This window comes from Zeus faber (assembly GCF_960531495.2).
Source record: "Zeus faber genome assembly, chromosome: 8".
In the NCBI taxonomy this organism is placed as follows: Eukaryota; Metazoa; Chordata; class Actinopteri; order Zeiformes; family Zeidae; genus Zeus; species Zeus faber.
In genome coordinates this window covers 27,794,597-27,816,433 of record NC_137195.1, presented here as the reverse complement: position 1 = coordinate 27,816,433, position 21,837 = coordinate 27,794,597, and the positions used below count along the sequence as shown (strand labels likewise).

At 42.5% G+C, this 21,837-nt stretch overlaps 1 protein-coding gene across 3 annotated transcripts; it reads right to left on the bottom strand.

Moving 5' to 3' along the window:
• Positions 1-302: 302 nt before the first annotated feature.
• azi2 (5-azacytidine induced 2) lies at positions 303-19,740 on the bottom strand. 3 transcript variants are annotated; one of them, XR_013844290.1, is made up of 9 exons: positions 19,598-19,740; positions 18,255-18,506; positions 17,574-17,702; positions 12,625-12,724; positions 10,076-10,209; positions 9,766-9,827; positions 7,486-7,610; positions 2,143-2,901; positions 303-357 (listed from the first exon to the last, which is right to left on the bottom strand). XR_013844290.1 is itself a non-coding variant. In XM_080005572.1 (8 exons), the coding sequence occupies exons 2-8, from the start codon at positions 18,471-18,473 to the stop codon at positions 2,480-2,482; spliced, it is 1,191 nt and encodes a 396-aa protein (XP_079861698.1). In that variant the 5' UTR covers positions 18,474-18,506; positions 19,598-19,740; the 3' UTR covers positions 544-2,479. The 3 variants fall into 3 exon arrangements, 2 of the variants coding, with proteins under 2 accessions (XP_079861698.1, XP_079861699.1); XM_080005572.1 differs by lacking the exon at positions 303-357 and having other exon boundaries at positions 544-2,901; XM_080005573.1 differs by lacking the exon at positions 303-357 and having other exon boundaries at positions 544-2,901; positions 17,586-17,702.
• Positions 19,741-21,837: the final 2,097 nt, after the last annotated feature.

Below are 21,837 nucleotides of genomic sequence, written 5' to 3'. Positions count from 1 at the left end.
CACAAAAACAATAGGTTTTAGCACTATGTGCTTGAAACCCTAATAATTGGCGATGATTTTAGATTTATAATAAAGTCTTAAAAGTCCACAAAATAATTTTAGTTTTATAAACGTCTTCTTTCAGCTGTTCTATTTAAATGGGTTTCTACTCTTAAATTCCTGGAATTCGTTTTATTTTTCTATACATGGTTGAAGACATTTTCATAAAGATAGATAACTTCACACAATTTGTCTTGATTTGTCTCCTAACAAAACAGTATTTGTATTTTAAATCTGTATTGATGTAATTGAGAAAAATCCAAGGGATACAGCTTATTGGACATCATCATGGAGGGTATTGTTGACATCTGCCACAACCTGTAAACAGAACAGTTGACATTTCATGACCAGATGGACTTACCCTGTACGTCTTTAAAGGACATATTTATGTGACCCTGACACCATGAGTAGGTGTGAGCGTTACATAATAATATTGATGCTCTTATTCCAAAAGACACGAAAATCAAGACACAAACACGGTCACATTCATTCATTCGTTCATTTAGCTTTTGCCATATTTACAAACAGTCTGAGTGCAATAATTCTAAAATATAATCCATATCTACTGTACATTGCATTTGGTTTGCAAATTGTTCACAGAAGTACGAAAAACTGCTGCTGTAAAATAACATTGTCCGTAAAAATCAAGACGTTAAAGAGACGGAAGGGAAATGGTTACGCAAGACGGCTTTTTTATGTGTGCTCGGTGCACCCATTTGACAAGCCACAGCCATCTTGACGGGTTGAATTCACTTACGATTCCCTACGGCGTCCCTAAGGCGGACAATTCTACACACACCCACACACAGGGACATGTCGAGGGGAGGCGAAAAATCTGGAGTGCAAAAAAATCAGCCCGGCAGAAAACACTAAAGCCTGTCACGTGTATAGATGGACATGGTCGTCTTAATATGTTCCCCGTATACTGCCCAAAAAAAAAAAAGGCTTTGCAAGGTTGGAGGGAGAAGCCTCTCGTTAGGTTTCCGTTGCAATAGCGCAGATGGAATGTCCAGCAATGATTGTTTTCCTCTATACAAATGTTTTTTGTTTTTTCTCTTTAGAAGCTCATACTGATTCTTGAAGAAGAAAAAAAAAAAAAATCTGACAGTGCAGTAAAGCAAACTCCCGGAATTGATATTGCAGCTTCAGCGAGACGGAAGCCGAGCCAGCATCGCGCTGCGAGATGGTTTTAGAATCATCTGTCTGTTCCCTCCGTGTAAAAGTTCAGGTTTTTGCTATTTCCTATTCAGCAAGTCCTCATGATTAAAGGTTTCCTATGACGACACACTTTAAAATACACGGCCCGGCGCACCAACATCCCTTGTACAATGTTACTTGAGGATAAACAGGACAACAAAACCAAAAAACACTACACGGGATAGTGTCTGGAAAACAAGAGCTGAAAGTTGAGGATCCGCTCACAGGCAGGTTTGAGAGGCTTATGAGTTGTGGAGTTGTTTGTGAAATGATACTTTTTTTTGTTGTTGTTTTTGGTGCCAGGGAGGTTGAAGGGATTCATTCCAAAAATGTGAAACATCCAATTTTGATTGGAATTGACAAACGTTCTTTTTTAAATTTATTTATTTATTTATTTTTTTCAACGCATACAGGTGGGACTAACTTGAGAGAATACACTGTGATGATATGAGTTTTTGCTTTTAACTTCAATGGCGGTTATTGTTTTGGTCAAATAAAACTGATTGGAACTGGGAAAAAATGCTGAAGGTTTCACTTTGGAATGAAGCTCTCTGTTAAAAGTCATCCTGTATGTCTATCCACCGCTGTACAAAAACAAAACAAGAAACAATAGCGACAATAGCGACCTCCTTCACACTGTCATTCAACGACCAGGGGGACTATATACCCTTTATACTTTACAACGGTCAAAGGTAAAGAGACTTACATTGGCGGGAGTTACAGATTCTTAGAAAACCTAGCGCTAGTATTGATCCGGGTGTGGAGCAGGGGTGACCCCGCTGTCACTGATCAGGTTTTATTATGGAGAGATGCTGATACGGGCAATGGCCAAACCGCCCACGCACAGATCTGCACACATAGGCACACGCACTGTTTGGACACGCTCACACACGCACGAAAAAAGACCTAAACGCTGTCTTTCTGAAGGGGTCCGGTCCGGTCAGCTCCACCTCAGCCCGAGTCAGATATGTTCTTCACCGACGCGGCTTTACAGAGGTGCAGCGTCGGTGAGCGCCCGGGGGGGGGGGGGGGGGGGGTGGGGGCCGCGGCTGGAAGAGCGCCCGGCCGGTCAGGCGGCGCGTTCCAATGGCCACGTAGGTTGAGTGAGTTCAGAGCAGTGTTGTTAATCATCTTAAGGCAGGTTAGGTGGTAGCTATGTGGCAGGGTTGAAGGGTCCACACACTCAGTCGTCACACTCGCTTGCATCCGTCCGTCATCCATCCATCTCCCTCTCGCTCTCGCCTCAATAGGGTTTGGCCCACTCGGTGTTGGGGGGGCTCCTGGGGCTGCAGTTCCCTATGGAAGAAGGGGAGTTGGACGCCACGGAGCTGGGCTTGGGGGGGCTGGGGAAGGACCTGGAGCTGTCGTCCAGGGAGGCCTGGTTGAGGGGGGGCGGGGGGAGGAGCACCGAGCAGGGGTCGCTCCCGCCGAGGGCCTCCGCCGCGCAGTGCGGCGCCGGCCAGGGCCCGTCGTACCAGCAGTCCTCCCTCAGGCCGTCCGGCAGCTGGGGCCCGGACGGGGCCCCCAGGGGCGGGCAGGGGCAGCCGGAGCCCGGGGGCGCCGGGGGCGCGTTGGGCGGGCGAGGCACGGACACCCTGAGCACCGGGTGCTGGTTGTTGTTCTTCTCCATGTCGTCCAGACACTGGATGGGAACGGTTGAGGCAGCTACACAGAGAGAGAGAGAGAATATGTCAGAAATGATAAAACCTTTAATGTCGATCCAGAGATTAAGAAGTAGGATCCTTGACTTCACAGGAACTCCATACAAATCAGGTTATGTGATGTAAATGTACATATTGGGAGTACAGTACTGAACGACTATCAAGTAGGGTTCATTTGAGGTCCTTTTGTATTGGACCCTCCAGGTTGAATCCTAAATGATTTCACCGCTCAAGGCCTTGGGAAGGAGTGAGAATCCCACCGATAAACAGTAGACTGGATATTGTACCGTCAGACAACTCTTTCACATGTAAATGCCACCACCGCCGAATAACGCTGTATGAAATACACAAACGTGAATAACAACACCCCACAATCAAAAGAAATCAGAATGCATGAGTAAAGTCGACCCCGTCGCTCCCCCTCCCCCGACATCAAGCGTATCGTTAGATAGACGTACAAATGAAAGAAAATATCCTAATCACACACACTTCACTGCTTTGCCATCAAATCCTCATTTTGAGAGGATAATAAAGTTTAAATTAGAGTTTCTCATCACACACACACACACACACACACACACACACACACACACACACACACACACACACACACACACACACACACACACACACACACACACACACACACACACACACACACACACACACACACACACACACACACACACACTTTCTTCCATGGAGAGGGTCCCCCGAGGCTTGGATTTGAATAAAAGTGATTCCAAAGGATCATTGGAGGAATACAGATGCACGCCATCTTCCCGTAAATACACCCCCACCCCCACCATGGTTTCCCGGTGTCTGTCTCATCTAAGTTAATGGATTACCCTTGCATTTGGTGGAATAAATAGGCCAAGATTTGTTGTATTTCATGCTAATGTTCCACCTCTCTTTTTTCCAAGGAAAACAGAATAGACGTCAGTGGGCGACCTGGCCATGCTCCTATAAATAGAGGCTGCTATTTGTGTTTATCCATATGCTGTACTTACCCTTAGTCTTAGTTCTCCAGTTTTGTTATATCTGAGGTAATCTCGTAAAAGATCCCATCGTAGATATTAGTAGTGAGGACAAGCGCTGATGCCTCCCTCCATAAGCAGGGCAGACCCTCTGCTACACATGTCGAAAACCAGGGTGTAAAATTGCTCCTCTTGAACCTTATGCAGAAATAAGCTGTATGTACAGTGACCACACTAAGTGATCTTTTCAAGGTTCAATGACTAAAGTCTACCTCTAGCCCATTTCACTTCCTGCGGTCCCCCTAGTTCTTCTTTCCTCCAAACGGTAATGTGGGTGTAGAATTTTAACGTCATGTATGAGCAACGCCATGGCAATCAGTTATAAAGGATGCAGATTCTCACCAATGCTAAGACAGATACATGAGTTGCTTGTTACGCTTGTCTTCGAGGCAGAACGAGTGTGAAGGAAGGGTTGGTTCCACAGGGAGCGAGTGGGCATGCCGGTTTGGATAATCGTGCAGCACGCTTTGCGGAGAACTGAAGCCGAGCTTGAAATGGGAACATTTTTAGGGCCGGGTATTGGGCAGAATCTTATGATTTAATTTTCGGGTCACGATACAATTCAATATTGTATTCTGTATTGTAACTGATTCTGTAAATATATTTTTATATTTTACTTATTTCTGCTTTGTATTTTTCGGCTATTTGACTATCCTATTTATTCTATTTTATTTTTTATATATATTTTTGCAGACAGTTAAGGTTTTTTAAATGCCAATCATAATGATAATTGTTCCTAACTTTTCAGTACACCATCTGACAAACATTGTAAAAATATTTCACAGAATAAATTCAGTCTAATACAGAAATTAAGTATTTAAATTCCTTCTTTCAAACAAAGTAGCGATATTACGGTTTTCAAATAATTCAGAAGTTGAAACAGCAGAATCGAATTGTATCGTAGTACTGTTTTTTTGTTTTTTTTTATCTAAACCTGCCAGAGAATCTTTGGTGCTAAAATCAGTGAATTGTTAGGGCTGTGACTGTTGTAGATGTATTGCACTGTAGAAACCTATTAAATAGCTGAAAGAAAAAGAATAATAACTCATTTCTGCGCATCTCTTCTCTTTGCCGAGTTGGCATTCACGGTACCACCGGCTCTGTCCCGTCCCTCGTTATGATGTCACGTTCAAGTTCGCGGGCAACGTCGGCCTTCTAGGTGGCCGTGGCTAATTGCAGTACAAGAATGACGCGCATGAATTCAATGGGTACGCCGACCTGCAGGTTGCCTTTTTAGGACAAGGAACCATGTCTGTCCAAGAGCTCACAGTTTGTGGTGGGAAACAACCAAAAGGTTTCTGTGCAAACTTTTTTTTTTTTTTTTTTTTTGTCTCACAGGATGTTACCAGCTTCCCACGCCCACTTTGCAGAGTCTTGGGGGAGAGGTGTGAAAAGGCTGCAGTTGCATGGTGCTGCACATACACATAATGTATATGTGACCCACGGCAGATTTTAGGTACTTTTGGTGCCGGTTGACTTTCGACATCATTTGCAAGTGGAGAATCAGAGCTTCCAAACAAGCAAGCAAATATTTTTAAAGCTATGACTTGTTCATGACGAGGGTGCGGCAAACTGTGTTTCTGAGATAATCACGCTTTTCCCAACACCTGGTGACGTCAGCTTTACTTCTGCATTGGTATAGGCCAACTACACAATAATGTGTGTAAGAGTAGTATGATTTAAAGGCTGAACTCTATCAAAACGGTTTCACATTGTGATTTCAAATCACATGGAATATGGATGAATGATCTTCACCTGGACGCTCGCTTTAAAGGAAACCATCAATCGGCGTTGTTCAGCGTCTCGGTAAGGAAGGCAGTAGCTCAGGGGGTATAGCAGGTTGTCTAGTAAGCAGAAAGTGCTCCCCGGGCACCTTTATATGGCAACCCACTGCTCCTAGATATGTCAGTTACTAGGATGGATAAATGCAGAGAAATTGCGAATTTCCCTTGTGCGACTAATAAAGGTATTTAAAAAAAAAAAAAATAGTGAACTGTCTCCCCCCATGTGATCTAAAAGTAATATTTAACTCCACGGTTTAACATTTATCTACTACTTATAAATCAAACTCGGGATCGAATATACGTTTATTAAAAAAATAAAATAAATTAAAAAACACAAAGGAACACAAATCTGGAAAAATCTAGTTTTCCTTCTAGAAGATTTTTCAACTTATTTGGCTGCTCCTGCCCATTTGAGAAATGCGCGACAATGCGGGTTTTGCTGCGGTGGGTCACATATGTGCCACATACTTTAGGGTCATTTCGACTTTTTCTTTTCGCATCATTTGAAAGTGGAGAATCTGAGCCTCCAAACAAGGTGTCACTTGTGCAAATCAAGCAATTATTTTTAAAGATATGACTTGTTAATGACAAGGGTGTGGCAAACTGTTATCCTGAGATGATCACCTTCAAAGTTCCGCCGCGACTCATCTTCATTCACCTCGCTCCCAGAATGCAAATGGAGTAGCCGAAGCCACATGGCTAATGAACATACTGCTGAATGGGCCTGAATCACTGCTTTGTTCTTGTGTTTTAAGGGAACGTTGAACATATCTTTGTTGAAAAAAAGCTTTTATTTAACAGTTAGAATATACGTGTTTTATAAAAGTGGAATTATTTTATTTTAAAATCACCAAGCTTAACGGACTTCATCAACTTCTTCCGTTGTAACAACAACGCGTGTATCGTCGGTCTCCTCCGGTGGTTCTTGAAAATATTCTGTTTCATCGTCACATTCAGGTTGAAATCCGCTGTTTGAAATGTTCTCCAAGTCCGGGATAATATCTGATTCAGCGGCGCTGTCAGAGAACTGACTGTCATCGCGAAAAATGAAGTCCAGTGCACGCTGCTTAAACTGACTTGGATCTATCGCACTGGTCATATTAAGGTCCCCGATACGATTTAGATCTTCCTCCATCCGCTTCTCGTAATCAATAACAACACAGGGAAATTAAAGTTTTCACAGACAATTGAAACCGGATCCTCGTCTTCTTTACGGAAGTGACGGTGACGTCAGTGACACGGCCCCTCCACAACGTTGTCTCAGTGTGTATAAAACACGCAAGATTTAAAGGTTGAATTCTATCAAAACGGTTTCACATTGTGACTTCACAATATATGGAAGAATATGGATGAATGATCTTCACCTGGACGCTCTCTTTAAAGGAAACCATTCGGCGCTGTTCAGCGTCCCGGTAAGTGAACTGTGTTTCCCCATGTAATCTAACGGGAATATTTAACTCCACGGTTTAACATTTTCCTACTATTTATGAATCAAACCCGGCTTTGAAAATACGTTGATGGATAAAAAAAAACACAAAGGAACACAAATCTGGAAAAGTCTCGTTTTCCTTCAAGAAAGGTTTCTTTCCAACTTATTTGGCTGCTCCTGGAGCATTTTGGAAATGCGCGAGATGGCGAGTTTTGCTGCGGTGGGTCACATATGTACATGCAACTGTGAACGAGGGCACAAGGTTAGAAGTGGCACATTCACACCAGCCAACGACAGGAGAGCAGTGTGTGTGTGTGTGTGTGTGTGTGTGTCCTCACCTTTTCTGTTTTCATTCAGCAGCGGTCTGAGTTTCCTAACCAGGCCCGATTGGTGCTTGAGTTCCGAGTGGAGCCGAGTGACCTCGCAGCACAGCGCCTCGTACATCTGCTGCATGCACTGCTCCCTGGAGACGACAGCATGTTTAACTGCAGGTTTCTTATTTCCCGCCAGTAATTTGAAATACATTATATGGTACACTGAGCCGACTCCAACCAATATCTAAGCAACATTTTACTGATTCAGATTCTAATATTAGTAACCAAATGTGCTTTCTCCGACACTTAATTCATTTTTATTCCATACCAGTAAATGCTTATATAGATACAGTGGGGCATAAAAGTATTTAGTCAGCCACCAATTGTGCAAGTTCTCCCACTTAAGAAGATGAGAGGCCTGTAATTTTCATCATAGGTACACTTCGACTATGAGAGACAGAATGGGGGGAAAGAATCCAGGAAATCACATCGTAGGATTTTTAATGAATTAATTTGTAAAAAATAAAACAAGTATTTGGTCACCTACAAACAAGCAAGATTTCTGGCTTTCACAGACCTGTAACTTTTTCTTTAAGAGGCTCCTCTGTCCTCCACTCTTTACCTGTATTAATGGCACCTGTTTGAACTCGTTATCAGTATAAAAGACACCTGTCCACAACCTCAAACAGTCACACTCCAAACTCCACTATGGCCAAGACCAAAGAGCTGTCAAAGGACACCAGAAACAAAACTGTAGACCTGCACCAGGCTGGGAAGACTGAATCTGCAATAGGTAAGCAGCTTGTTGTGAAGAAATCAACTGTGGGAGCAATTATTAGAAAATGGAAGACATACAAGACCACTGATAATCTCCCTCGATCTGGGGCTCCATGCAAGATCTCACCCGTGGGGTCAAAATAATCACAAGAACGGTGAGCAAACATCCCAGAACCACACGGGGGGACCTAGTGAATGACTGCAGAGAGCTGGGACCAAAGTAACAAAGGCTTCCATCAGTAACACACTACGCCGCCAGGGACTCAAATCCTGCAGTGCCAGACGTGTCCCCCTGCTTACGCCAGTACATGTCCAGGCCCGTCTGAAGTTTGCTAGAGAGCATTTGGATGATCCGGAAGAGGATTGGGAGAATGTCATATGAAGCATGGGGGTGGAAACATCACGCTTTGGGGCTGTTTTTCTGCAAAGGGACCAGGATGACTGATCCGTGTAAAGGTAAGAATGAATGGGGCCATGTATCGTGAGATGTTGAGTGAAAACCTCCTTCCATCAGCAAGGGCATTGAAGATGAAACGTGGCTGGGTCTTTCAGCATGACAATGATCCCAAACACACTGCCCGGGCAACGAAGGAGTGGCTTCGTAAGAAGCATTTCAAGGTCCTGGAGTGGCCTAGCCAGTCTCCAGATCTCAACCCCATAGAAAATCTTTGGAGGGAGTTGAAAGTCCCTGTTGCCCAGTGACAGCCCCAAGACATCACTGCTCTAGAGGAGATCTGCATGGAGGAATGGGCCAAAATACCAGCAACAGTGTGTGAAAACCTTGTGAAATCTTAAAGAAAACGTTTGACCTCTGTCATTGCAAACAAAGGGTATATAACAAAGTATTGAGATGAACTTTTGTGTGATTTTCTGGATTTTTTTTTCTCATTTTGTCTCTCATAGTTGGGGTTTACCTATGATGAAAATAACAGGCCTCTCTCATCTTTTTAAGTGGGAGAACTTGCACAATTGGTGGCTGACTAAATCCTTTTTTTGCCCCACTGTATGATATAGAGTGTGAAGAATAAGTAAACAGCCATGATGTATTAAACCTGTGAGCCGTGTCATTTGTTCATCAACACTGTTATAACTTCATCAGCTCAAAATGGAATAAAATAAAATCAAGGAACAAACTGTGAGGAGAAAAAAATAAACCAACTGTGCAGCGCAAAATGAAGCCCACAATATTTTTTTTATTTTTAAGACCGACAGCTATAGAAGAAAATAGATGCATCCTTCATGTGAGGTGAGGTAAATATATTGTATTTATATATATCACAGATTTTTGTTACTGCAGCAAACAATTTGTGTATTTGGAGACAGGACTATGTTGTTGCCCTTCAAACTATAGTTCCATTTGTGTCTGTTTCAGTTTCCAGAGCAACAAACCCATGTCTCCCTCTAGTGGGCAGCCGAAGAATTGCACACTTTCACAAAAGTGTGGCTTTATTTAACTTAACCCAAATGTGATATCTTATTCAACAGGGTTAGCAGCAAGATTTGTGGACTATTCGAGAAACAGCGTACCTGGCGTTAAACTGAACATCCTGGCTCTGGTCAGAGTTTGGTCCATTCAGGCAGTGGGGTTCCTGGGGAAAAAACAAAGTACTACATCAACAAAGTCAAATTGAGCTGCAACGTGTTTTATAATTATGTTTAGAACAAATCCATCCAGTCTACCCATCCAACATTCCCCCATTTTCCTTATAGTCTTATTTTGTGACTTGCATACCCCCAAACTCTGTTAGAACAATTACTCTTTTTGTCTTTATTGTCAGTACCCCAGACTCTCACATCGCTCCTCCCCCAACCCCACCCCCGGCCCCTTCCTCCTCACCCCACAACTCTCCAGCAGTTTTCCGTTTTCCAGTGTCAGCCTCTCCAGCTCCATTTGCAGCTGGTGGATCTTCATTTCGCTGTTTAACCTGTCCACCTGCCAGTAGTCCTGGGGGCTGTTCAGGCTCTTCATCACTGCACGCACACGCGCACGCACACGCACACACACACACACACACACACACACACACACACACACACACACACACACACGACAACACTATTAGCAAACAAGACCAAAAACAAGCCTGCATGTCTTTCAAGGCATCATGTCCAAGTGAAGTTTTCAGGTGAAGTTGTTCACATGTGCTTTAACCACATGTTGGTAAAATTGAAAATACGCCCTGCAATGCGTCATTCAAATCTGAAAAACATTGGCACTCAGTCAACTTTCACAACAGCTGATGTGGACAAAGCTTGCGATGTGTGTGAAGCCTTCGGCATGACGATGCTTGCTCTTTTCGGCAAGTCTATTTTGGGAAATAAATGTGGCCGTAAAAAATTCTCCAGGATGCAGATGTAGACGATGTGACTCCACGCACGAGAGTGTCCGTGACTGTCCGGCAAGTGCAATTCCAGAGCACAGAAAATCAATTAATTTTCAAGGGCTTCATGCAAAACAAGTACAATAAATTTCCAATCTGAGCTTTATTAAATTCAAATGTAATCTTAATCTCATTGTCTATTATTTACAGTATATCTATTACAATGTTTCATACACATAGACCTTACTTGGACGGGCCACCCAGATATATAAACAGCTGCCAAAGCATATTTGGCAACCAATTCTATCTATTTTATTTTATTTTTTTAAATCCGTTTAAGAGAACGACGCCATTCAGCGATCCATTAACTAGTGGACAATCTCCCCTCGCTCTACCGTCCAGTACCTGTTTGTTCTGCTATTGTGAGAAGGGTCTACTGACAATCGCACATGCTCTGCAAAGAACCACACCACTTTCCCACTGCGCCAAAAACCCTGTAACACCAGCTAACCTCCGGCATTTGTCATTAGTGGGAAAGGTAACACCCGGGTTCTAGTTCCAGATCATACAGACACCCTGCAATCTGCTCCGGCTCCGATCGGCTCTGATGTCAATTAGCTAATTTTAGCCCCTTTACCAGTGCGATGCGACATGCGTTGAAGTTCCAGACGTATAAATAGACAGGAATATCCATGCCACATTAGATTATTTCATATCAGATTTAGAATCCAAAAGCAGAAGTCAATGACTTCCTTCCCCGCACGGGGGAACATGAAATGTTTTGAGTGTGGGGATCCCAACACTCACCGCCGGGCTCAGAGTCAGTCCAGCACCGCCCCAAGCAGGTCTTTGAACCGGAGGAACATCTCCGCTCCCTGCCACCAAAGGACCAGAGGCAGCAGCCGATGCGCGGGCATGAATACTCCATGCTGCTTCTACTGTAGTGTTCAGTCGTTCACGAATGATCCGATTCTTTTGAACGGCTCTTTTGGAGGAACGAAGGGAACCAAGGCTGGCTGGGTGATTAGCCGTTGTTTGTTCTCCAAGTTTTAGGGTTTATGTCGTTGTTTAAGTTGCTGTCTCCTGTACTGCCGCCCCCCCCATACACTGGAACCATGACACCCCCCTTTTTCCCGGCGTGTTCGTGACGTCGAACGTGACACACCAGAAAAAAAAAATAAAGAACAGCATTTATCCTGGCAATGGGAAAGGTGTAAATTGCCTATTTTTAGCTTGTTTAAAAAAACCTGGATACACCCGCTAATTTTGGTGTAAAAATGGCAACAGAGAGCGAGACGTGCTCTGGTATTACATTAGAAGACGCGGACACTGTGAATATTTTACAAGCACGGGCCAGGTAAACCAACTCCTTTTCTCCTCATTGTGTAATTGTTGTCTGACTTTGTTAGCAGCTTTGAAATCTATGAAAGAACGCGGCAACTATACTGTGTTGGTAGCTACAACACTCCAGTGTATTCAGCACAAGTAACTTGTCCTGGCTAAATATCAGAAAGATTATCACTTGCTTTCTCTTTGGGCTACGGCAGCTAAGAAAGAGACAGACTAACTTTAGCTAAGCTTAGAGAGCCATCAGCTCTGAAATTCCAATAGAAATGCCCCCCACTGCTGCTACCACCACAAGAATATTTTAGACCAGTGGGAAAAACTATTATATTGAATATCTATTATTAATCTCATTGTCATCTGCTATTATAAGTGTCTATTTCCAACCATGCTGTATTAAGTTTACATTTCCCTTGCATAATCTTATGTCGTAACAGCGATTCTGGAAGCTTTTGATTACGCGCAATTTGAAGAACAAAAGTAGGGGGATCATCACAGGTTTTCAGTGATCGCGCCGTTTTCAAGGACTTTTCAAGCACTTAAAAGGGGCTCAATTTGAAGGTATTCCAGTACTTTGATTTCCGCGGACGAAATTCAAGCACTACAAACGCCCCCAGGAGCTGGTGAGAACCCGGCATCCTGTTATACACAGTGTTTTCGCCTCAGGAAGCCCATCGTACGGAAGGAGGTTCCTGTGAGCGAGCTGTACCTGGACCTGTACCTTGGCTGGTCTCCATCTCCGTCCTCAGCTGAAGCAACTCCAACTCTTTGGCCTGGAGCTGCTCTGTCAGCAGCCTCTCACTCTCGCTCTTCTCTTTTTTCTACTCGCAAGGAGGAGAGAGAGAAAGAGAGAGGGAGGTTAGTGATAATATATACGTGATAAAGACTTTCATTAGTCACAGGTAAGTGAAAAGGCTCCCTGCACTTAATCGCTTTCGCTATAAAATTTAACATGCATTTGTGAATTCATTGGATTGCTTTGCTATTTTAACCTGGTTTATATGCTTTCCTTCACTTTTATTTTCATCATATTTGTTTGCCTCAGGGCTGAGAAGCCTCTTCCACTGTGCCTATGCGTAATACACAAATTGCTGGTTGTTATTCATTTTAATGCATGCAATGTGGTGTGCTATGTTAATTATCTCAGTGCTTGAGCATGAGTTATGTTTTTCTTCCCCCTTTGCTTATAGCCTTCATTGGCTTCTTTTTCAACAAAACCTCGCCACACAGGGAAGTTGTTATCTTAGAGTATATTTTGTTTTATTTTTTATAAACACAGATGAATTTTGCTTTACAATAATGAGGGAATATTTTCCCAGTGGTTATCTCCCAGGGCGGGAAAGAGGCAAAACAGTGCAGGTGAAATTAAATTCCATTATTGCAAAATTCTTTGTACTTTTTGGCCTTTGTTTTCTTTACATTTTAAAGAAATAAAAATGGGTAAAATTAGTGAATATCTCATTTTGTGTTCAATATAGGCTTGGACGACTGGAGGAATATATCCGCAATGGGCGATTGTTTTTCTTTTGGACGATTTATTTGCGCAATATGTGTCCTTTTATTTTGCTAATTTAATGGTCTGTCTCGAGAATTTTACCAATCAGAGGAGAGATTATTGGAGATGTGGAGATGGAGATTTTCAACACCAGTGTTGGAAATCAATTTTGCAGACAAAAGGTGACGAGGAGCAGGAGATTTATCTGAGCCCGATCCATGAGAATGGTCCCAAAACAGGCAAAAATATATCTGCAATTGCCAGTTGTTGGGCTGAAGGTGGCTGGTTGAAAATTTTTGACAAAATCGCCCAAGGCTAGGTTAGGTTTTATATTCTTTTCCACTCTTTCGTTTATTTTGCGGACACATCCAAATACATTTATCAACGCAAAAAAGTAACGATTACTGATAAGTCGGTGTGCTGTAAAATTCTGCAGCGTCATGCGTCATTGGTGTCATGCCCTGCCTCCTGCATGCTCTACATAGGTGCCGTCCCTCACCTAAAACAAACAGAGTATTTCCTGTAGGTGTGAACGCATCTGACACGGACAATCACCGGTTGTGTACTACATGTATGAACGGGCAATACCGGACAACGTCTGGACCTGATTATCTGAAGCAGCTTTCGCCTGTGTCTCTGTCTCTCTCTTACACCCACATGTATATGCTTACCACACAGACAAAAACAATCTCAACAGTCCTGTTCGTCCCCTCATTGTTAACAATGGTAAATTGTAATTTGCATCCTTCCATTTAAAAGTAGCTCTCCAATAGATGGTTTGAGCCATGTTAATTATTAATGCTGTCGGTCTACAATGATAAGAATTGGTTATTGTATTGTAACAGCTATATGTTGACAAATTTGTTTCGCTGCTGTACGATTGGCTGTTTATGGCACAATGGTTGTTTCTCTGCTGTACGATTGGCTCTGTGTTCCGTGTCCTTGTAGGTAGAGGAAACAGACTCAAACGATCAAAAATGAAGCTCATAAATTTATCATTTTTATCGTCGAAGACTTTATCGTAAAAATTTTCGAGATCGTTTTAGTACTCGCCCATCGCTACCATGTAGGGCCTCTCCATCCCTAACTCTAAAAGAAACATCCAGGGTCCGAGTGGGACTTTTTTTTTCTTTGTGACAAAAATTATTATTATTTTTTTTTTTTTTTCGGAGGAGAGCAAAGAAATCATGCAAAGAAATGCCATGCAAGACACATCACGTGTATTGCATGACATTTCTTTGGGTAGGTTAGCTAAAATATATATACACTACTCACAAAAAGTTAGGGATATTCGGCTTCTGGGTGAAATTTCAGGATGAACCTAAAGTGCACTATAATCTTGCAGGTGAACTTAATTTGACCTTCTCTAAACCTTTGAATGCACATGTCCAACTGTTCAATGTTTCAGTAATTTTTGCACAACTTGCTGTTTTCTAACAAGGAGCTGAACAGCAAAATTCACAACAGGTGTTTGATCCATGAATCGACCAATACATTTCCTGGTTCAATTAGAATTGGTATTTAAACAGTCCTCTTCATCATGCTGTTCACGTTTTGACATCATGAGACCAAGACGACACCTAACAATTGATCAACACTACCTTGCCATTGTGAGGCTTCAAACAGGATGTTCTCAGAGGGAAGTGGCCACTGAGCTTAGAGTGTCACAGAGTTTCATCAGCAGGTTGCAACAGAGATACAGAGACTGGAAGAGTCACAGAAAGGCATAGAGGTGGACGTCCTTTGGCCACATCCCACACTGATGAGCGCTTCATTATGAACAGTGCCCTGCGGAACCGGATGATGAATGCCACTCAACTCCAGGCACATTTAAGGGAGGTGAGAGGCAAACAAGTGTCATGTCAGACCATTCCAAACCGTTTACATCAGCGTGGTCTGCGTGCTAGACGACCTGCAAGGGTTAGCGTTGAGCAGAAATGATGGCTGCCAACAATGTTGGAGACGTCAAGGAGAGCGCTATGCATCCGCCACTTTTGTCACCAAACAAGCCTTTGGTGGTGGTGGTGTTACAGTGTGGGCAGGTGTGTCTAGTCAATACAGAACTGCCCTACACTTGGTGAATGGTACAGTCACAAGCCCATACTACCTGAATAACATCATTAATCCAGTCATTGTGTCCCTGCATGAACAACACAGGCCTAATTTCATCTTCATGGACGACAATGCTCCAGCTCATCGAGGTCGCATCATTAGGGAACGGCTGCTGGAGACTGGGGCACCTCAAATGGAGTGGCCTGCACTTTCTCCAGACCTGAATCCCATAGAAAACCTATGGGAACAGCTGAGTCGCCGTGTAGAGGCTCGTAACTCTGTGCCCCAGAACCTCAATGACCTGAGGGCCGCCCTTCAAGAAGAGTGGGGTGCCAGGCCTCAGCAGACAATAAGTTGACTTGTGAACAGCATGAGATGTCGTTGTCAAGCTGTAATTGATGCTCAAGGGCACATGACAAGTTATTGAGACATTGACATTTTTTGTTGTGGTATACCCACCACTGTTGTTGGCTTTTGTTTCAATAAATTGTTTGAGATGAGGAAATCACCATTGCATGCTTCTACTTAAATGCCCTACTTTCATGATGTAATATCACTGTAGCGTGAACTTTTTACTTTTTCCATAAATGTCACCCGAAAGCCAAATATCCCCAACTTTTTGTGAGTAGTGTATATGTGAATGTGTGTAAATATTTTACTCCATTCTCCCCCCAAACCCTACCGTTGGCGACCCCCCTCCAGATCTCAGGATAAATTTAAAGTGTGACAGCATCATACTTGCAAACAGACAAAACATAGACATCACCCTTATTTGAATAGTTCCTTTACCTAGTGATATGCATCAGCCCATGTAATAGTTCTCTCTTTTATACCATGCATTCTAGCCACCGAGAGCTCTATAGCAATCACATCAGGAAAGGTGTTTAGTCATTGTGTACATTCAAGTGTGTGAGGAGGTTGCCAGCGGAGCGCAGCATCTTCTTAGCTGCGATCAGACCGGCTAACAGTACACAATTCCCAGGATATGATAACTGGAAATCATTTAAGAGCATGGCTATGGTTGAAAATGGCATTACAGTTCCTACCACATCTTACAGTGTGGAGGACACTTGACTCAAAAAAAAAAAAAAAGACACGCCACAACACTATACGGGTACTCCTCACTTAACGACTTACCTGTTTAACGACCATTCGGACTCACGAGCTGCTCTCTGACCAGTCGGTATTCTATGCTGCGTACAATACTGCGGCGTGCGTAGCGTCTCAGTGTCAAGCATCTCATCGTGCACCACGCTTTATATACTATATACACTATATATATATATATATATATATACTATATACACTATATATACTATATATACTATTTACACTGTATATACACTTTATACACACTGTATACATCTCATCTCATCACCATTCTCAGTCTCAGTCTCGTTCCCGCAGTCTGTCAGTATTCACTACACTAGTGTTCGCAATTGCAACGCCCCCTTACCGTGAAATAATATGAGTCCTCGCTTATCGACCTGGTCCTAGGAACAGGACTCGGTTGTTAAGTGAGGAGTACCTATACTCCCAAAGCATAGAGAGGGGCATTTTCAGGAAAGATAAAGACTGGATGTGTTTCAGTATATCACCTTTGCGGCCGAGCGTCATAGTTCGTATCAGACTCGCCATTTTTCCGAATGTTTTTCTTCCCGAAAACAAATGTTTTTTTAAATATTTGTATGAAATCAATATTCATAGAAACTCGGTATTCAGATTCTGCTCCACCCCTACTACGTTCTTGTCCTGGAAATATTACTGTTCCATTCACAACACAGCCGTATTAATGCCTTACCCGCATTTTCTCGGAAATGCTACTAGGTCTTGAGGTAAGAAATTCCCAGGACAGATTTCCCGGAATATCGATCCCTGCTCCCATTTACGCATGACCCCTTGCAGGAAATGTTCTGGAACATTTCAGGGATAGACAGCGTGTGTGAAAGGGGTTCAAAGATGAATCCTTAAGAACGCAGACTTGAGACTGGACTCAAGACAAGAGTGAAGACTACAGTACTACAACCCTGAGATTGGCTTAAACTATCCACTGGCTTTGTTGGGGTGCTCACTTTCAATTCAAATCAGGTTTTTGTCCCAGATGAAGGAAAGGCTTTCCTCACCAGGAGACCTACCAGTTTGTTGAGCTCCATCTGGAGGTCCTCCTTCTCTATGTAGATCCCACGATAAGCGCTGAAAGCCTTGTTCACGTACTGGGGACCTTCGGACGGAGGGGCTTCCGGCCTGAAGAGCTGTGGCAGTAATAAGATGCATAGAGGATAATGGGAGGGCACAGGAGAAAGGGTGAGTATTTGAATTATTTTGGTAAATATCCAGATTGTTTTTTGTTTTTTTTAATTTACAAAAGTTAATAAAGAATCTACAGATGGTTTAAACTGATTTGCAATATTTACAGTATTGTTTTCACTTGTGAGAAATAGTTTTGTTTTTTTTTAACATCCAAATAGGTTCTGGTCATAGTGCATTGGACATAATGCCTGTCAACCTCCATGCCAATGTTCCTACTCCTTCAGTGTTTCCCTAACTTGGTTTAGGATTAAATAATCCCACAGTACACAACTGTTCTGTTAAACACAAAAAATTCACAAACGTGTAGCACTGTTGAATTTGATGAATCAGTGCAGCCTTGCAATTTTGAAACACAAGAGCTAATTTCCATTATTTATTTAAGTGGAATTAGAAACACTTTCATGGTGGACCTGGCGAGCTCCCACAGCACGTTGGTAGGTGCTGCAGCACAGCTCTAGATAACCGTCTCCTACCACCAGCCTCTGTTTCAATACCTTATCCTCTAGCTGCTTGACTCTCTTCCTAAGCAGTGTGTTCTCCCTCTCCGTGTCCCGTAGCCTCTTCTTGATGTCTTCGTAGGCTGTGACCAGGGCAAAGTGCGACGCCACTGACTCGTCGCCGGCACACACTGACACAGGGCTCTCGCCGGCTATATCGTAAGCTGTCTCATGTTTGAGTATGCAGATGTCATCGTCCACTGCCAGGGGCTCCATGCCTGCACAGGCCCACAGTAGAAGATAGCAGATCTGGAAGGGCGAAGGGCAGGTTTCATTTCAAAGTGAAATATCCATCACATTATAAATATGATACATCAGTGGCTGCTGAGATTATACATAAATAGGGGGATTATATCCCGTAATCCATTATGGTTAAGGTAGATGAGTACATTTGGTGTTTAACTTTGAGACTTTGGTCTGGGCCTTTCCAAAACTACTGGCATGGACAGCTAAGACAACTGTGATTGATAGGGAGATAGAGCAAGAGAGAGAGTGAAAGAGAGATGTGGACAAAAGATAAACACTGATGTATATCAACCTCTTCTAAATAATTTTCATTCACGCTTTTCAACGGTAAAGCACTCCATTGGTTATATATCTTTTTTAAAGATAGAAAATAACTGTCATCATAATCAGCTTTCTGCACAGTTGGCCCCGATTAAGCTCCTCTGATTTGCCAGTATTGGCGACTTGACTGATGATGTCAGCCTGCAATGATGCAGCAAACAACGAGCATCCGAGGGACGTATTGAAGAAGTAAAATACACTTTTGCCCTTTTAATTGATTACTTAAAAACGTAAACGAGACTCGTTGGATCTCCACGGACCTAAACACAATAGCTTGTCTTAAAACCTGCTGAGACAAAGTAGCTCATTAATAACGAAAGTGAAAGTAGAAGAACGCACAAAACCCAAAGTGAATCGAAATCAGAACGAAGTGACTTCTGTCACGACAGGAAAGCTTTCACAAACAGCTTGAAATGCAATTACTAAAGACAAAACATGTATATGACTCATAAAAATGAACATAAAAGGCAACCACAACACATTAAAGCAACGAAATCCTGAAGTAAACAATGAACGCCTATCTGTGCTGGCTAACCAGGCTCAGCTAATCAAGTGGTGTTAGCTACGCTGACGGGTGACAAAGCAGCTACTGATCCTCTAAAATAGCTATTGTCAGAATAGAACACGGGCTTACATGGCAAAAAACATCGAGAAAATCGATGATACAAAAAAAACTCTCACTGATCACACTGATTAATTTGTTGTGGTGCTCGCAGTTTTAGCTAGCGCTCGGCTAAAGCTAACGTCACTGAGCAGAGTCGACATTCACGAACCTTCTTTCACGGGGTTTCACGTATATCGCGTAGAAAACGTGTTGCACATGTGAAGATTGTTATTTTGACGTCGAGAAAAACAAACGAGACGTATCTTCGAGAGAGAGAAAAACAAAGAGACGAAAACGGGCACTTCCACCGTGTCAGAGCGGACAGGTGAGAAAACAAAAACTTCCGGGATTCTCCTGACTGTCAAAATAAAAGCACGGTAGTGTCAGCGAAGAGAAAATAAATGATTATAACGTTTGTTAATGAAAAAATGCTTTCGAAAAAGAAAAACTGACGTCCGTAGTCTATGGGTCCACCGCACTTACAGACAAGGTGAATAAAATATGAATTTGGGGCAGTACCGACATGCCGTTGTCCAAGTTTGATCCAGATCAAGCCATTGTGGCGGCAGGTGCAAACGTGACCGACGTCAGACTTCCATGGATGTCGTGGAGCCGACGAACCCACAGACAATCTATAACAAATTTGTCAGTTCCAACGTGGCGTCGTTTGAGTTTCATCCAGATCGGTCCAGTGTTATGGAAGTTTGTGATCAATAATCACGACCTCACCAAGATGGCGCCACGCATAGACGTATGTTACAAAGGAGAAGTCGTTGTGCGCATGCGCAAATTGACAGAGTACACGGATTTCACGAGTCAGTCGACCAAACCTGACCAAGATACTGTCAAGTGTAGTTGCAACTAGACTTCAGTTAAAGTAATATAAGATGCAAACTCTTAACCATATGAAGTTACAGAGTGAACAGTATTATTTTACCAGAAGACAATTGGATTTAACAAAGTGCAGCATATTAAACGTCATAAATATATACCCTTCTGAGGACAACTGACATGCACCAGAGTAAGTTCTACAAAATAAATACCCAATAACATCACTGTCAGAATTTATACACTCCAGAGGTATCAACATATACAATCTTCCTGAATTATAATTACTGGTATAAATAACCACGAGCAATTACATAATACAAGGAACATGTATTTACCAGTGGTGGGCCATGTATTTTATGTATTTATTGTATATTTGCCAGTATTTATTGTGTGTTTTGAAATATTTACATTTTCTTTCTAGAATGTAGATTCTCGCTTATTTATTCCCGCAAATAGAATCTAGATTCTAGATGCCTCAAAGAAATCCATATTCCAAGGCAGCAAAGAAACAATGGACAGAATGTGTTGCTTTAGAGGTCAGCCCCTCTCCCCTTAAAAAAAAGACAAAAATACTTTCTGAAACTTCTGAACGAACCTCCGAAAACTCTGGGCAAAACTTAAGGACCGCAAAAAAACTCAGAAGGAACGACTGGAAAAACGTTGACAGAAGTTGCTGCAAAACTCTGACAACATTTGCGCCGCTGTGTCCGGCCGACCGATGGCATTCTGGACCGTGCTGTCGTCCTTCTCCATTCCTGTGGGGTTGCCAGTGACATTGTTTGAGATTTGGAAATCAAAAATGAATTCAGACAACCACATGAGATAGCCACGGAAACACGTATTAGGGGAAGTGGAAACCACATGAAAGCCTACCAATCTTTGCGAGCTGCATCAGCTGCTCAGTGGGAGCCACCACGTTTTGGGGCTTGACCTTATTGATGAGGCTGTTGGAAATATTGATGTGGCCGTTATAGAGCAGCTGTCTGATGATCAGCTTGTGCAGGCGCTGTCGGTCCGTCAGCGTCCGTTTGGAGCGAGACATGATGGATCGGTTCTGGAGGAACCGTGTCCCAAACTGGTGCGTTACAGACAACTTGGCTGGAACAAAAGGATGAAAAAGTCATGAAGTACAAAACAAGATATTTTGCAGTACAAAGGTTTTTGCAACAGACCTAAAATTACCAAAATAAAATGGGAATAAACAATAAAACTAATATGAACTAAAAAATAGAAAAAAACGCTAATATACAACAAACCTAAAATGAAAAATATATATAACAATTGTATTACACAATGAACCTAAATTGATAGATACTGTACTTTATTCATCTGGAGGGAAATTGCAATGTCCCAGCAGCTCTCAACAAAACAAAGGGAAGTAATAACAATAGAATATTAACTACGAAAATAAAATATATTGAAAAAAATATGTGGAAAAGGTGAAATATGCAATAGAAATTCACAGTTAGCGGTACACTATAAAAAATACATTTAAAATATGGCAGGGTAATATAAAATAAACCTGCAAAAATTTAAAGCCATATAGAACTGAAGAAAAAATGCTACGGATGCATTTTA